Genomic DNA, 10,716 nt, shown 5'->3' on the forward strand with positions numbered 1-10,716 from the left:
GGCCTCCAGCCACATACTGCTGACGCCCTTGAGGAGAGGTCCCAGCAGGGCGCAGCCGGGAGTGAGAGGTCCTTTGCAGGTGAACTCCTGGCCATCTTCCCTCTCCATAAGCAAGATTTTATGTTACTTCTGGTGGTCTGGGCATCACCCTTCAGGGCCTCCATGTGTGCTAGGCTGGTAGTCTACCCCAGAACTACAGCCCCAGCTGCCCTTACAGACAATTTAATTGATTCTTTTATGTGTTAAGAGTTTCCCCTGTACATCATATGTATGCCTTGTGCCTGCGAAGGCTAGAGATTCCAGACATGGGTGTGAGCCACATGTGGGTGCTAGGTGGGCTGTGCCCAGACCCTCTGGAAGAGCATCCAGAGCTATTTCTCTTCCTGATCTGCCCCCCCCTTGTTTTTCTTTTCCTTTTCTTTTTTGAAACAGAATCTCATATAACCCACAGTATTCTTAAACTATGTAGCCAAGGATGACCCGGATTTTTGATTCTGCCTCTCTCCCCAAAGCTGGGCTGGGAGGTATGTGCCAGCATGCCTGGTTTTAGGTGGTACTGGGAATTCAGCTCAGGGCCTCGTCCTTGAGAGACAAGTGCTCCACCAGCCGAGCTACCACCCAGCCCTTTAACTCTTTTTTTTTTTTTTAAAGATTTATTTATTATTTATACAACATCCTGCCTGCACACTAGATCTTACTAAAGATGGTTGTGAGCCACCATGTGGTTGCTGGGAATTGAACTCAGGACCTTTGGAAGAACAGTGAGTGTTCTTAACCTCTGAGCCATCTCTCCAGCCCCGCCCTTTAACTCTTAATTTCAAGTTTCACGAAGTTTCCCAAGCTGGCTTTGATCTCGCTCTGTAAGCGAGTTCCTTTTAGTTGTTTTCAACCCCCCTGCCTCAGCTTTCTGAGACTATCTAGGATTACAGACGTGCGCCACCAAGGCCACCAAACTGGGTTCCACGCTCCTTCCTGTCTGTCTGGTTGGACTGCTCTGTGCACTTGGCGCCCCACCCAAGGAGGCTCCGCTTGCTTCCTTCGCAATCAAGGTCACGGAGCCTCCTGTTTCAGGAGCAGGTTCCAGGGTCCAGAACACCCACTGCTGGGCGCCAGCTCCTGGGGACGGTGGGCCACCCTTCCCTTGCCTTCCTTCCACTGGTAGGGTCCACTGACCCCGGCCCTCAGTGGACCAGTACGTCTCCTGTGACACACACCTCCAGTTCAGCCTCGAGTCTCTTGCATGCACCACTTCTGCCCTGCCCGCTACTCTCTGCAGGTGCACAAGTGCTCAGGCCTGCGCTCTCTCATGATGGGAACTGAGAGCAAGGGGCTCTCGCCGCTCCAGCACTCTCTCCCAACTGGCTCCTCAGTCAAGTCGCTGGTGCTTCGTTTCTACCACACTTGGTAGTTCTGTGCACCTGTGGCGGTGGACTCCTCACAGCATATGCAGCAGCAACCTTTTCTTTTATTTCTTACGACAGGGTCTCCCTATGTCTCCCTGGCTGTCCTGGAACTTGCTCTGTAGACCAGGCTGTCCTCGGACTCACAGAGATCCGCCAGCCTCTGCCTCCGGAGTTCTGGGATTAAAGATATGCACCACCACCACCCAGCAGGGGGAACATTTTAAGCCTGGTCTACAGAGTGAGTTCCAAGACAGCCAGGGCTACACAGAGAAACCCAGTCTCAAAAGAAACAAACAAACAAAAAACAACAAAACACTTGTTCCTCTTGCAGAGGATCTGGGTTGGATCCCAGTACCCATACTGCAACCCACACCTGTCTGTAACTCTAGTCCCAGGGGTTATGATGTCTTCTTCTGACCTCTGAGGGCTCCAGGCATGCATGTCATACACATACCTAACATACATAACATCATTTCATATGCATAAAATGATACAGTAAATAAATCTAAAGAGAAAGGAAAATAAAGTAGTTTTAAAAATGGCCAGATGGCGGGAGAGATGGCTCAGAGGTTAAGAGCACTGGCTGCTCTTCCAGAGGTCACTGAGTTCAATTCCCAGCACCCACATGGTGACTCACAATCACCTATAATGTGATCAGATGCTTTCTTCTGGCGTGCAGGTGTACATGCATACTTAAAAAAAAAAAAAAGCCAGGTGTGGTGGTGAATCTAGTACTTGGGAGGCAGAGGCAGGTAGATCTCTACGAGTTCCAGGCCAGCCAGAGCTACATAGTGAGACCCTGATTCAAAACACAGAACAAAAACACATATTGGGTAGAAAATGTATGGAAGAGAAAAATCAAGACAGGGAGAAAAGGAGTTGTTTTGTTGGCCTTCTGTATAGCGTTGATTTCCCTGACCTGATCTCAGTGTTTTCTCCCACCAACTGCCATTTGAGGCCTCTTTCTTAGGGACTGCCCCAAACCATATCCTAGACAGTGTCTTCCCTCCCTGAACTTTGCAGTACCTCAGCTTGGCCTCCTGCCCTGTCAGGCGTCTCACCGGACCAGCTCCTGAACCCTTTGCCGGCCTCATCCACCTGACTTAGGCTCCTTGCTAGGACTCCGGGCCTCCCTTCCTGCCTTCTTCAGTTTACCTCTCTTCATGTCTGACCGAGTGGCATTTTACATAAAGCCTTTCACGATGGTTCCCCGGCGTTCAGTCCAAACTGCTCAGCCTGCATTTGGTGCCTCTTGCAACCTGGAACTTACTCTACCCACACATTGCTTTTATGCCTTACACACACACACACACACACACACACACGCCCTCTAACTTGGACCGTCTTCCTCAGTTTCACACCTCTGTAGTAGGTCCCATTTCTGACCACCCAAGGTCAACGATTAAAATCCCTCCGAGTGAGTCCACCCTGTCAGCTTCTCCAGGGTTCCGTCAGTGGGTGGGGGAGGGGGCCCAGGCTGGCACCCCACCCCCCCTCATTCCAGCCTGGGACTCAGGTCTCTAACAACAGAACCAAAGCCACTCAGCAACGCTGGAACCCATTCAGGGGGGCCTGAGCCCCCTCATCCCAAGCCAGGAGGGCTTTGGGGGAGGGGTGCAGCCCCTGGTAGACTCACAGTGTGGCCAAGGGGGTCAGGGGGTACCAGCGAGGCAGGGGCTGACCTCAGAGGGAGAGGCACGAGTGTGGTTGTCTTTCCCCCGCTGGGAGGACTGGGGGACCATCATCTGGGTGGCAGGCCGAGGCAGCCGAGCCGGTGGTTCAGGAGTAAGGGCAAAGCAGTGGCTGTCGGCCAGGGTGCCATGGCCACCATCCAGTCAGAGACTGACTGTTACGACATCATCGAGGTACTGGGCAAGGGCACTTTCGGAGAGGTGGCCAAGGGCTGGCGTCGGAGTACCGGTGAAATGGTGGCCATCAAGATCCTGAAGAATGACGCCTACCGAAGCCGCATCATCAAGAATGAGCTGAAGCTGCTCCGCTGCGTGCGAGGCCTGGACCCGGACGAGGCCCACGTCATCCGCTTCCTTGAGTTCTTCCATGATGCCCTCAAGTTCTACCTGGTCTTCGAGCTCCTGGAGCAAAACCTCTTTGAGTTCCAGAAAGAGAACAACTTCGCACCCCTTCCCGCCCGGCACATCCGCACCGTCACACTGCAGGTCCTGAGAGCGCTGGCCCGGCTCAAGGAGCTGGCCATCATCCACGCTGACCTCAAGCCTGAAAACATTATGTTGGTGGACCAGACCCGCTGCCCCTTCAGGGTAAAGGTGAGTGAGGCTCCCTGGGAAACAGCTCGGCTTCACCCTGGCTGCTCTGCTAACACGTGGCTCTCCCTGGTCCCCTGGTCGGTCCCATGACGGAGCTCTGAAGTGCCCCCGAATCCTCCGTGCTGTCCGGCAGTCTTCCTATCCCATCCCAATTCTTTGTTCGTCTTTGTCTTTGAGACAGGGTCTCATGTGGCACAGGCTGGCTTTGAACTCACATACCTGTGGATGACCTTACCTGCCCCCACAACCCAAGTGCTAGGTTTGTTGGTATGCATCACCCCAGCCAGCTCGTTTTTGTGCTGTGGTTTTTGAAGACAGGATCTCATAGTCCAGCCTGGTCTGGAATTTGAGTGGGTCCCCCTTCCCATATCTGGGTTACAGGTATTCACCGCCACGCCAGGCTTCTCCATCCCATCTCTGAGGTCCTCTCTCTTGAAGACTGGAGGCCTTCTGTACTCCCCCCTCCAGGCCCTGAAGTCTTCCTAACCCTGTTCCACACAGCTTCCCTCCTCTGGCTCTGGTCTGGCCTTGTGGCACTGACATTCTACCTGGGGAGACAGTGCCAGGATAAGGAGGAAAGCGTGTCTTGGATGAGAGGAGAGAAATGAAAGCAGGAGGGAGGGCATGCCGGGGCTTTGTCAGCCGTGGGAAGTGTTAGAGGTTGAGGCTCATGAGAGGTGGGCAGGGAGGGAACACTTCAGTCTTGAAGAGGGGGATGTGGGGGGGGGAGGGAGAGTTTCCAGGTTGAAGGAACAGTTGGTACAAAGGCCCTGAGGTAGGAGCTTGGGGTGTTTATGTATTCTAACAACACAAGGGAGTTCTGGGAGCTTAAGTAGAGTGGAGCAAAGGGAGGAAATGACACCAAGGTGGTAGGGGTGAGGCTGAGATCGTACAGTCAAGACTGGCTTTACCTTTTTTTTTTTGGTCTCACAATGTACCCCTGACTGGCCTTGAACTTGCTATATAGACCTGGCAGGCTTCAAACTCATGGAAGATCCTGCCTCTGCCTCCCAAACAATGGGGTCAAACGCACACGCCAGCACGCCGGGCTTACCGGCGGGTTCAGAGCAGAAGGGTGCGCTCTGACTTAGGAGTTCATTTTGGGGAAGAAGTAGGACCAAGAAGGCAGATGGGGTGATCCAAGTAGGAGTCGAAGGTAGAGAGATGTGGGATATGTGTGGATTCTGGGCACATTTTGAAGCTAGAGACAGCAGACTTTGTGGGTGGATTTCACAGTGTAAGAGAGGAGTGCTGGGGAGAGGCTCTGGGAAGTGGCTGCTGAGCAAGCAGGAGCACCGCAGTCCAGATCCTGAGCAGACCCCTGAGAAGCCAGCGTGGCAGCGAACCTGTAACGTCAGTGTAGGGGAGGGAGAGATGGGAGGCTTCCCGGAGCTTGCTGGTCAGCCCATCTAGCCAATCAGTAGGCTCCATGTTCAATGGGGATCTTGTCTCAAAACACTAGGCAGAGAATGACAGAGGCATCTGATGCTAACTGCTGACACATGTGTGCGCACACACACACGGTTTAGAAAAAGAAAACAGCCTCTCCTAGACCCCAATGAATGTTAGAGGCACAGAGACAGAAAGAGATCCTATTTCTGCCCTGAGGGATGGAAGGTCAGCGAGCCAAGAACAATCTCTGGAGACCTAGCAGGGCCCACACAGCGTCCGGGGGATCACTGGCACTCCTACGGTGTTTTCAGAATGCAGGGACCCCACAAACACCGGCTCAGCGCCCAGTGTCGCTCAGGCTCTGGGATTCTGAGTCCAGGCAAATTACGATTTCATGATTGGCCCTGTGTATGTAGAAGGTGAGGGGGTGGCAGGGTGTAAGCACAGAGGGAAACCTGGCCTCTGTGGAGTGAGTCACAGGGATTCACAGTGAAACTGGCAGAGGGCCACTAGATGGCAGGAAAAAAGAAAAAGGGTCCTGCCCATGGCCCATGGGTATTAAGTGTCTATCACATGCTGAGGGCCTTCAGGGTGTTGACGGTGTCTGATGGTGAAGATCACACACAACTTGGCTTTTAATGTGATGCCTTTCCAGTCCCTAACACAGAATTGAAGACAGAGACACTGGAAGATAAGAGACAGAGACAGAGAGAAAAAGGGAGTCACCAGGCAGTGGAGGTGAATGCCTGTAGTCCCAGCAAAGGGAGGCAGAGGCAGGCAGATCTCTGAGTTTGAGGCCAGCTTGGTCTACAAGAGTGAGATCCAGGACAACCAGGGCTATACAGAGAAATCCTGTTTTGAAAAAAAAACCCCAAAACCAAAACCAAACCAGACCAAAACAACAACAAAAAAGACAGAGAGCCACAGAGGGGAGCCAGGCCTGGTGACACAGGCCTGTAATTCAGTTACTCAGGCTGCAGAGGCAGGGATATAATGAATTCAAGGCCTGCCTCAGCTTAGAAAGCAAAGGCCTGGGGGCTGGAGAGGTGGCTCAGAGGTTAGAGCACTGGCTTCTCTCCAGAGACCCTGAGTTCAATTCCCAGCAACCACATGGTGGCTCATGACCATCTATAATGAAATCTGGTGCTCTTTTCTGATATGCAGGCAGAACAGTATATCATAGTATCATAGATAGATAGATAGATCTTTAAAAAAAAAAAAAAAAAGGAAAGGCCTAGTGTGGTGGCCCACAGCTGTGATCTCAGCATGTGACATGTAGAGTCTGCAGGATCAGAAGTTCTGAGTCACCCTAGATTACACAATGCTTATGAGGCCAGTGTGGGATACATGAAACCCTACTTCAAGAAACCAAACTCCATGCCTGGCAGGATGGCATTCGCCTTCGAGCCCAGTGCTCAGGAAGCAGAGGCAGGTGGATCTCTGTGAGTTCAAGGCCAGCCTGATCCACAGAGTGAGTTCTAGAACAGCCATCGATATGTAGGGAGACCCTGCCTCAAAACAAACAAACAAAGGGAAGTAAACACTAACTGGCTAGTTAACTAAGATCTTTTAGAAGGTCTGGGAGCTCGCTGGAAAGAGGCTCAGTGTTAACTGCCTAGACTGCTCTTGCAGAGGACCCATGTTTGTTTCCCAGAACCCTTATTGGACAGCCTGCAACTACCTGTAAATTCACCTCCAGGAGTATGATTCATCCGGTCTCAGAGGATCCCAACACCCTTGTGTGCGAATTCTTAAGGGCATACACACACTTAGAACAAAAATAAACCTAAGCCAGGCATGTGGCACATGTCTATCATCCCAGCACTAGGGTGGGCAGAGGCAGGGGGATCAGTGTGAGTTCAAGGGCGGTCTGTTCTACAAAGCAAGAGCCCAGGACAGCCAGGGCAACACAGAGAAACCCTGTCTCGAAAAACAAGAGTAGCCAGGGCTCTTAACCACTAAGCCATCTCTCAGGCCCAGTGGGCTAAGTGCTTGCTGCAGACTAGCAGAAGATCCTAAATTAGATGCCCAGCACCCCACAGGAGCTCAGCGGCCCAGCAATCTTGCCGAAAGAGTGAGTTAAGGTAGAGTGGTCCCCAGCACAACCTCTGAGCTCTGCCCATGCATACCCTCCCATGCCCGCACATACCCCCCCCCAAGGGAAATACATGCTATGTGAATGTTGTTAAAACCATAGCTGGGAGCTGGGCTTGGTAATGCACTCCTATAACCCCAGCCTTTTAGGTGGGAAGGGGAGAACAGGAGTTCAAGGCCATCCCTAGCTACGTAACCAGTCTGAAGCCAGCCTGGGACACATGAGCCCCTCTCTCACAACTAACCAAAAGCCAAAGGGGCATGGCAAAGACATACTTGTCTTCTTCGTACCCAGCTCTGCACTGCAGGTGCAGGGGAGCTGGGGGGAGGGTCCCAAGCTTGCAGCCCAAGCTCAGGTACAGAGGATCAGAGACACAGAGTCAGAGCCAGCACCTAACCCAGAAGCAATAGCTAGAGGACAGAAACAGGGACACTCGCAAGAAAGTCTCGAAGGTGCCAAGCTAGGTAGGAGAAACACGGGGACGAGTCCCAGGAGGGGCCCAGCGGCCATCGCCACCGCTCCGCCAGCCCACCTGCCCTGTGTCCCACGCCCTCCGCCCTCACAGGTGATCGACTTCGGCTCGGCCAGCATATTCAGTGAGGTGCGCTATGTGAAGGAGCCGTACATCCAGTCCCGTTTCTACAGGGCCCCAGAGATCCTGTTGGGGCTGCCCTTCTGTGAGAAGGTGGATGTGTGGTCTCTGGGCTGCGTCATGGCCGAGCTCCACCTGGGCTGGCCCCTCTACCCGGGCAACAACGAGTACGACCAGGTGCGCTACATCTGCGAGACCCAGGGCTTGCCCAAGCCCCACCTGCTGCACGCCGCCCGCAAGGCTCACCACTTCTTCAAGCGGAACCCCCACCCCGACGCCACCAACCCATGGCAGCTCAAGTCCTCGGCCGACTACCTGGCCGAGACCAAGGTACGAGGCGTTCTGCGCTGGGGGCCGGGGGGTGGGGGGAGGCTACCGAATCAGGACGAGCTGGCTTGAGACCTTGGGGAGGACCAGAAGTCTGAGCATTGCTTGTCAGACTAGGTAGGCCAGCAGCTCCGGTGGGACAGCAAACCGGAGGGCACAGCCATGTCTCTGGGCTGCACCGAAGGTCTAGGTGGAGCGTGGAGCCTGACTGAGGTGGCGGTGGAGCAAAGACCAGAACAATAGCAGCCAGAGAGCTAGGGATGGGAAATGGAGGCCCCTGTCTGGAGGCGACTGAAGGGGTGGGGGGGTGGGGGGGGTGGGGGGGGGAGGGCTTCCGGTCAGATCGCAGAATTCGGGGGGATCCCGCTTGGCTCCCACAGCAGCTAATTCTCGGAGCCCCGAGCCTAGGTCCATGTCCACCTGGTGTCCCCCACACCCCTCCCAGGTACGCCCGCTGGAGCGTCGCAAGTACATGCTCAAATCCTTGGACCAGATCGAGACGGTGAATGGCGGCGGGGCCGTGAGTCGCTTGAGTTTTCCAGACCGGGAGGCCCTGGCGGAACATGCAGACCTCAAGAGCATGGTGGAGCTGATCAAACGCATGCTGACGTGGGAGTCCCACGAACGCATCAGCCCCAGCGCGGCCCTGCGCCACCCCTTCGTGTCCATGCAGCAGCTGCGCAGCGCCCACGAGGCCACCCGCTACTACCAGCTGTCGCTCCGCGGCTGCCGGCTGTCGCTGCAGGTGGATGGCAAGCCGCCCCCGCCTGTCATAGCCAGCGCAGAGGACGGGCCCCCCTACTACCGCCTGGCCGAGGAGGAGGAGACTGTGGGCCTGGGCAGTGTGGCGGGCAGCGGGTCCTTCTTCAGGGAGGAGAAGGCCCCGGGGGTGCAGAGAGCCATTGACCAACTTGATGACCTGAGTCTGCAGGAGGCCAGACGGGGGCTGTGGAGAGACACGAGGGCCGACGTGGTCTCTGACATGCTGGCACCACTCAAAGTAGCCAACACTGGCCATCGGGTGCCTGACTCGGGCCCAGAGCCTATCCTGGCCTTCTATGGCAGCCGCCTGACTGGTCGCCATAAGGCCCGCAAGGCCCCAGCAGGCTCCAAATCTGACTCCAACTTTAGTAACCTCATCCGGCTGAGCCAGGCCTCAACAGAGGATGCCGGGCCCTGCCGGGGCAGTGGCTGGGAGGAAGGAGAAGGCCTCGGGGCCTCCACAGAACCACCTGTCATCCCACAAAGGGAAGGAGACGGGCCCAGCATCAAAGACAGGACCATGGATACGGAGGTAAGCGGGGTACAGAGACTGGCACCCAGAGCTTATCTATGGTGGTGCTCAGGTAACAGGGCCACGGCTTCCTATGGCCAAAGCATTTGTCCTCTCACCCAGGCCCTGTGAGTCAGCAGGCACTGACTTCCTACACAAGGTGACAAGGCTCAGCTTACACGAATACCCTCAGGACAGGGCAAGGCTTACACTAACTCTGGAAGAAAACAGGCAACTAGTGATGATGGATGGGCCTGCAAAAACAAAAACAAACAAACAAAAAACAACAAAAAAAAGGACAAAGTGCTAGGTAGTATGTGGCACATTCTCTGTAACCCCAGGAAGCTGAAACAGGATAGTCATCTCAAGGTCAAGGTCAAGGTTTAGTGTGGGTCATTGCAAGACCCTATCTCAAAAAACAAACGAAAATCCAATATGAGGGGCTGGGCAGTAGAGCCCCTGCCTAGAATCCCCCAGTGAGGGGCTGGGGTGTGGCTCAGTATTTGCCTGGTCTGCCCTGGTTTCCATCCCTAACACCTATTTCTATGTTGGAAGGCCTGCACGAGGAATGGAGGCCCTCATTTCTGCTTACCCCTCCCAGTAGACAGGTACACACCTCAGGTACATATCTCTTGCTGATCCTCGTCTCTCTTCCCCTCCACAGAGGTCAGGCCCTGAGCTCTTTGATCCCAGCAGCTGTCCTGGAGAGTGGCTGAATGAGCCAGAATGGACCCTAGAGGGCATCCGGGGGTCTCGAGGCCAGGGGCTCCCAGCCCGCCATCCCCACCCACATGGGCCACCCAGGACCACCAGCTTTCTGCAGCACGTTGGAGGGCACCATTGAGGGGGACCCCACCCCTGTCGTCTCCTGGGGGCTCAGCTAGCTGGGCTGGCATCCCCTCTTGACCTGAAACGGCTCCTTAGAGCCATCCTCTGAACCTACAGATTATTCTTACAGAAAAATAGCTTTCCAGATTGTTCCTATTTCCCTGCCCCTGGCACACGCCTGGATCCCACCCTAAATGTTGGAGGTCTTCAGGGTCCGGCCCGAGGCCCTGAGGCCAGTGAGTCAGGAAGAGGACTGTACCCCACTGGCCATGAGTGTGCCTGGGCCTGCCTGCCTCTGTGTGTTTCAATAAATAACTGTTCCAAACCCTGCTCCTGCCTGTTACCTCTGGGTGAACCTACACCACCCATATGGGTCCCCCGTGGGCATCTGGGGCCTGTCCCCGTCAGGCTGTGACTGGGTGGCCACTGGCTAAGGCCAGAGGCCCAGTTATTATGGCACTAGAAGGAAAAAGCTGTGTTGGGCACAGTACCTGTTCCCTAAATACACTACATTAAGCCTG

General features: G+C 54.7%; 1 protein-coding gene across 1 annotated transcript; it reads left to right on the forward strand.

Annotated features, from left to right (window-relative positions):
- Positions 1 to 3,223: 3,223 nt before the first annotated feature.
- On the forward strand, positions 3,224 to 10,520 carry Hipk4 (homeodomain interacting protein kinase 4). Its single transcript, XM_021650633.2, has 4 exons — positions 3,224 to 3,688; positions 7,741 to 8,097; positions 8,540 to 9,388; positions 10,032 to 10,520. The coding sequence occupies exons 1-4, from the start codon at positions 3,224 to 3,226 to the stop codon at positions 10,209 to 10,211; spliced, it is 1,851 nt and encodes a 616-aa protein (XP_021506308.1). The 3' UTR covers positions 10,212 to 10,520.
- The last annotated feature ends 196 nt before the right edge of the window (positions 10,521 to 10,716 follow it).

This window comes from Meriones unguiculatus, chromosome 14 (assembly GCF_030254825.1).
Source record: "Meriones unguiculatus strain TT.TT164.6M chromosome 14, Bangor_MerUng_6.1, whole genome shotgun sequence".
Taxonomy (NCBI): domain Eukaryota; kingdom Metazoa; phylum Chordata; class Mammalia; order Rodentia; family Muridae; genus Meriones; species Meriones unguiculatus.

What these genes read in the sequence shown, in the direction of transcription:
- Hipk4 (XM_021650633.2), top strand. Translation starts at nt 3,224, where the DNA reads ATGGCCACCATCCAGTCAGAGACTGACTGTTACGACATCATCGAGGTA. An exon ending in GCTGCCCCTTCAGGGTAAAG is followed by an intron (nt 3,689 to 7,740) that starts GTGAGTGAGGCT and finishes CCGCCCTCACAG; the next exon opens with GTGATCGACTTCGGCTCGGC. An exon ending in ACAGGACCATGGATACGGAG is followed by an intron (nt 9,389 to 10,031) that starts GTAAGCGGGGTA and finishes TCCCCTCCACAG; the next exon opens with AGGTCAGGCCCTGAGCTCTT.